Source organism: Crocuta crocuta, unplaced genomic scaffold (genome assembly GCF_008692635.1).
Source record: "Crocuta crocuta isolate KB4526 unplaced genomic scaffold, BGI_CrCroc_1.0 scaffold139, whole genome shotgun sequence".
In the NCBI taxonomy this organism is placed as follows: domain Eukaryota; kingdom Metazoa; phylum Chordata; class Mammalia; order Carnivora; family Hyaenidae; genus Crocuta; species Crocuta crocuta.
Window position 1 is genome coordinate 6,762,264 of NW_027533258.1, and position 6,028 is coordinate 6,768,291.

Here is a 6,028-nt window from a genome sequence, read left to right on the forward strand (position 1 = left end):
ACGGACACGCGTCCTTCCGAGGCAGAGGCACGCTGGTAAAGGGCTGAAGCAGCAGCCCGCCAGGAAAACCAAATGCCCCCGATCTATGGCACTCGCCAGGTTCCACTGTGAAAACACTCCTGCCCCAAGTGACTTCCAACCACCCATGCGGCAGCCTGGAAACATACACACACAATCCGTTCCCCTGACCCAACCTAGTTAAGTGTTTTCAGTCCAGGAGAGGGCTCCGGCCAGCTACTCGGCTTCCTGCTGCTGCCGGAATCCAACTGTCCCAAGGAACAGGAGAAGCACAGATCCCCACCGGGCCCGGCAGGAGAGTTCTCGGCTTCGCAACTTGCAGGACCCTCACCGAGAAACGGTCCAGACTGGAGCCCATGACTATGGGAGCACCAACTGGCAGGCAAAATCAAGAGACGGAAAACTGGATGGCCTCGGGAGGGGTGGGGGGAAGTGAAGGGACCCTGCAGAGGAGGAAAGGATGTGAAATGCAAGGGCGTAAGGCGGCAACCAGAGATGAAAGGGGGGGGGGAGCGTGGAATTAGCTGGCCCTATGAGCTCCACCACCGCTCCGCCTCGAGGTGGCTTTGGATCCCGCCCCCCCAGCTCCGAGTCCACCTGCTTGGACGGGGTCAGGGTGCCAGAGGAGGGGCGGTGGAGGCGGAGGCTGGCTCCTGCCGGGGCGCACGGAGTAGGGAGGGCGGATGCTGGTTCCGGCGGCTTCCCCAGCGAGGACCACGCTCTGTCTGCAGCGCCTCCCGCCTCCCTTCCGCTGCCCTTTTCCCCCGACAAACGGCAGTCAAGCTACACTTCCTCCTTGTCCCTCTGTTTGGACCTGAAGGAATTAAACCGAGGCCGACAGAGACCAAAGGGTCCTTCATAGCTTTGTTTTTCTTTCTCTACACCGTATGCACATTCCTCTGGAAATCGAAGCAACCGATGGGGGAAAGTTAAATGGTTGGATCGTACGGAGTCAAGGCACTAACTGGGAGCACCAATCACACAAGTGTTCCTAATGCCACCAATACCCAGCTTCCTCTACCACGCAGCACGCAGCACCCTTACACTGGCTTTGCCTTGTGGAGGCAATAGCGGTGGGGGAGGGTCTGAAACCACAGTCTCCCCCAGCGGGAAACAGGGGCCCCCAGTTTACTGGAAGGAGCCCAGAGCAGGGGTGAGCAAAGGCTACGCACTACTGGGATGACTAAGAGGCCGTGGGGGAAGGCCGGGGGACTCCCATGAAGGCCTCAACTCCAATCGGGACGCCCATGAGAGATCAGGCTTCACAGCCACTGATTTTCCTCGTGCTCAGCCCCTCATCCTTAAAGCACTGCCAGGCCGAGGGCAGTTTCTTTTTCAGAAACCTCCAGGGGCGCCCTGTTGCTTGCTGTAGACACAGTGCGCACCACGGCATTTAAGCCCGTCTGGTTCGAAGCTGCCTCTCTAGCTTGATTTTGTTCTCTGGCGTTTCAAACCTTGTATATATCTGCACCTGGGAAGTGGGGGTGCGGGTGCTAGGTTCAAGTCCTAACCTCACCACCTGCCAACAGTGTGCCCTGGGACAAGTTCCTTTTCTCCGCTGGTCTTCAGTTTCTCCCCTCACCCCCCATGTGTGTGTGGAGATATTATCTTGTACCCCTTGTACAGATGTGATCTGTGAGAAGTGCCTGGTACAGAACAGACTTTCAACAGCAGTTTGCTCACTTTTACGTCCCTCTCCCCCTCTGTCTGCTCACTTCCTCTGTCTAGAAGACCCTTACCCTCGTCCAAATCATCTCCATCTTTCTTAAGGCCGGGCTTAATAAATAACGTGTCTAGGGGCGCCTGGGGGCTCAATTGGTTGAGCGTCGAACTCTTGGTTTCGGCTCAGGTTATGATCTCATGGTTCAGGAGTTTAAGCCCTGCATCAGGCTCTGTACTGACAGTGCAAAGCCTGCTTGGGATTCTCTCTCTCCCTCTCCCTCTCTCTGCCCTTCCCCTGATCACTTTCTATTTCTCTCTTTCAAAATAAATAAACAAACATGGAAGGCTGGAGGGGAGGGAGGGAGGGAGAGAGGAAGGAAGAAAGGAAGGAAGGAAGGACAGATGGACAGGCAGACGGAGGGCTTAGTGGTCTTGCCTCATATTGTGAGTTGGGAATCAAATCACTTCCAGAACACTGAAGNCAGCCCTTCCCCTGATCACTTTCTATTTCTCTCTCTCAAAATAAACAAACAAACATGGAAGGCTGGAGGGGAGGGAGGGAGGGAGAGAAGAAGGAAGAAAGGAAGGAAGGACAGATGGACAGGCAGACGGAGGGCTTAGTGGTCTTGCCTCATATTGTGAGTTGGGAATCAAATCACTTCCAGAACACTGAAGAGTGCTCATGTCCCCCTCAAGAACTAAAGTTGGTCTGAAGTTAGGGATCATGCCTTACTCAACTGGGGTGCTTCACCCTAGTTTGAGCATAGCGCTTACATGCCGTAGGTGTTTAATAAGTGTTTTCTGGATAACTTGAAAGACAAGTGGCAGCCTACATAAATCTGACCCAAATGTCGCTTCCTTCCTCCAACAACATTCACCCTGTGATCTTCACATTAGATACAATGACGTGAATTGGACCAAGGGAGCTGGGGGGCTTGCCCAGACTCAGTTACGAGATGGAAGACATTCCCAAAGTCCATGGCCTTCCCAAGGAGCTGGGCTCCGCCATCTTGTTTGCTCCTCTCCTCACCCCCATGAAGCACGTTGGGACCTCACCGCCATGAGACACGTTATAGAGAAGGAAATGCAGTCCCATGGCTGACAAATGGACTCACCTTGGTAGGGACCCACAGGACGCCCATATCCTGCACCAGGGGCTATTTTAGAGGGCAGAGGAAGGAAAGGCTGTGAAATGCAAGGGGGTGAGGGGACACAAAAGTGGATGATCGGGGTCAAAAACAAGATGTCAATTTCTACAGGGTTGGCAGCAAGCCCATGGGCTGCCACCAACTTCCAACGCCCATACCTGCACAGCCACCACTGATAAGACCTCCACGGAGATTCGATTAAACTCATCAAAACAGCCCCAGGCACCGGTCTGAGCGAGGCCTTTGTAGATGTTGCCGCAAGACTGCAATGAAATGTACAAAGATTAAATTACTATCAGCGCCAGGCTCGTCATTACACTTCTAAGTCAGTTTCCATCCTGTTTGTTACAGATACTTCCAGCCCCCTAATGACGGCTGGTTTGAAACTCATATTGAAATTTCAAGGGCAATTACGTTTTTGACGGCTAGGGGTGCCAACGTAAGTCACAGGATCAAACAGAACCTTTTCAAGACTCTTGGACTAAAATCCCTTCAAAATGTCATCAGGCTTGAATTGCTGTTGATTCTGGAGCTTTCAAAATCTCAGGAAATGAATAAAAAAAAATTTTTTTTTTTTGCACCATACAGACAAAAAAGCCTTCCACTCAGCCTTTGGCATGCGCTGATAAAAAAAAGTTTATGTCTGTATCTTGAGATCTGTGCCCAAACTCCCAGGCTTCCCAGAGTGATAGGAAGCTGGGGGATGGATGGGGGACGCGATAAGAACGATAGAAAATTGAGCGACAGGTAAATCTTTTCAAATGAGAGCAAGAAAGAATTTCAAAAAGATAGTGTATCTGTCCTAAAAATAAAACCCGCCTGGGCATTCAATGTGAACCAGTAAACCACGGGGCAATACACAGGGAGAGGTTAGGACTCTCAAGGCCATTGGCAAGGACACATCGCAGAAGCCCTGGGAAAATGCAAATAGTGGAAAAGCCCCATTCATTTCTTTTGTAGTGAGCGCTTGCTGACCCTCAGCTCTGTGCACAGCCTGCACACTAGACACTGAAGGGCTCAGTCCCTCTGAGGACTTCCAGTGAGGTTGTGGACAGAAGTCACACAAAGTGGGTAAATTGCTAGGTAAGCAGTGGATCCGATGGATAGTGTAAGACACAGGACATTACGTTGTTCAAAGGAGTGGATCAGAGCACTCTCTGACGATCTGTCTTGCCAAAGAGGTAAATTTCGGAGAGTATCATGACAGCTGTCATCAAAGTTTATTTCATGGAATGCCGGATCTGGGAGACGCTCCTTGAAGCCAAGCTGTTTGGGTCAATCAAATTTAGGAAACACCACATTCTGCAACCCTCTTTGGCCAATTTACAACACATATTAGGATTTTAAGGGGAGCACTGAGAAGTCCTGCACAATGAAATTCAGTCAGTCCTTTCCTCTTATTTTCTGTTCCCCAGTCCACTCTCAGGCACTCGGCCGCTGCTCCGTATTTATTGCTAGCTTTTCTCTGGAGATGCTGAAACACAACATGTGGTTGTGAGTTTCATGAAACGACCCGCTGGAATGGTACCTGGGGAAGGGCCAGCTGGCTCTTCCTGACCCCCACTCCATCTTCTCCCTGTGAGGACAGGTCAGGGGGAAAAGTCAGGGTGAGGAGGAGGGGAAGGATGGGATGCACAGAGAACCTGGCCATGTCTTCGAAGCCATTGCTTTGATAGGTTAGGCGGTGTTAAAATGGCACCCGCCCTATTTGGCATGACCCAAACCTTAAACAGCCTTTGGTCTCACATCCTCCAGGATGTTCTGGACCAATGTACTCTGTACTCTTCCTTATCTCTGAAGTCGTCCAGGGATTAGAGTTCACAAAACACACATTCTATGTGCTGTTTAGTATCTCCCCTAATTATTTCACCTATCTTTCTTGTCTATGCAGGTAGACCGGGTTATACTTTGTCTGTCTCTCTCTGAATCTATCCATCATTTATCTAGCCCCTAACCATCATGCTATCATCTTTCTCTCTCTCATCTATGTCTCACCTATGTCTATTTATACCTTCTCTGTATCCATCCATCCATCTTCTCATGATGCACAATGCATGCGGATCAATGGTGATAATCAATGAATTGACTTGACTGCTGGAGAGTGCTTTGTGATGAAAATAATTCTGAAGAGCTGAACAAAGGGAAGAGGAAGTTTGCAATTCCTCAGTGAAGCTGACAGTTACAAAGGGTATTTTGGTGCCCAGGACAGGACTGCTATCCTTCTAGAGTGTTTCACTACGGCTACACCCATGGCTCTTCCTCCGATCTGTGTGGTGATCTAGACGACACTCGACCAACACTTTGCACAGTCCAGACAAACGATGGACAGACCCCTCCTCTCATCCTGTACTCTCAGAGGAATTGGTGGGTCAGAGTTCAGTAGTAAGTTTGGGAAGAACTGGGTACGATGGCCTCAGTGACCGCCGGCCAAGGGGTGAACTCCTCTCTTCCTGTTTGACCTCCCAGGCATAACTTTGAAGATATGCGGTTCATTTCCTTCAGTCAAAATTTCACCAGGTCTTCCACACCTAAATGGATGTTCCTTTTGGGTGGCAATGCTGCTTTTGCTCAACTAGAGAAGAATCTAGAAACTTAAAATAATTCTTAAAGGTGGAGTTTGCTTCCTTAAATAAAGAACTTTTGGGGGGGTCTGGGTGGCTCAGTTGGTTGAGCATCTGACTTTGGCTCAGGTCATGATCTCGCGGTCCGTGGGTCCGAGCCCCGCATCGGGCTCTACGCTGACAGCTCAGAGCCTGGAGCCTGCCTCAGATTCTGTGTCTCCCTCTCTCTCTGCCCCTCCCCTGCTCTCGCTCTGTCTCTCTCTCAAAAACAAATAAAGATTGAAAACAATAATTCAAAAACAGAAAAAGAAAGCCTTTGTTCTTTCAGCCTGACTTAGAGAGAAACAGTACTGTAATGTGCCAGCAGTAAGACCAATCATGTTAAAATGCAGACCATGTGGAACGTGGGGAAGACAGCTGTTCGGGGTCTGAATCCTCATTTTGTTTGCTTGCTGTGAAAAAACACGGTGCTTTAGGGCTGCTGCAACTCTTGGCACAGCAAAAACTTTATGTATGAGAGAAATTATTAAAGTTACAGCTGATGAATCTCATCTGGAGTTCTATATGTTCCCTTGCAGTCTCTAAAATTATTTTTAAATTAAATTTACTTTGTACCCATCACACCGCGATTTTGACACA

At 49.8% G+C, this 6,028-nt stretch overlaps 1 protein-coding gene across 1 annotated transcript in view; it reads right to left on the reverse strand.

The window, feature by feature from the left end:
- DNAH9 (dynein axonemal heavy chain 9) overlaps nucleotides 1-6,028 on the reverse strand; it is a gene marked incomplete at its 5' end in the record, with an annotated part of 325,490 nt that overhangs the window by 208,670 nt on the left and 110,792 nt on the right. The window contains one exon of the mRNA XM_077746719.1: nucleotides 2,987-3,091. Within this exon, the coding sequence (XP_077602845.1) occupies nucleotides 2,987-3,091 (105 nt within the window). The remainder of the gene's footprint in view (nucleotides 1-2,986; nucleotides 3,092-6,028) is intronic.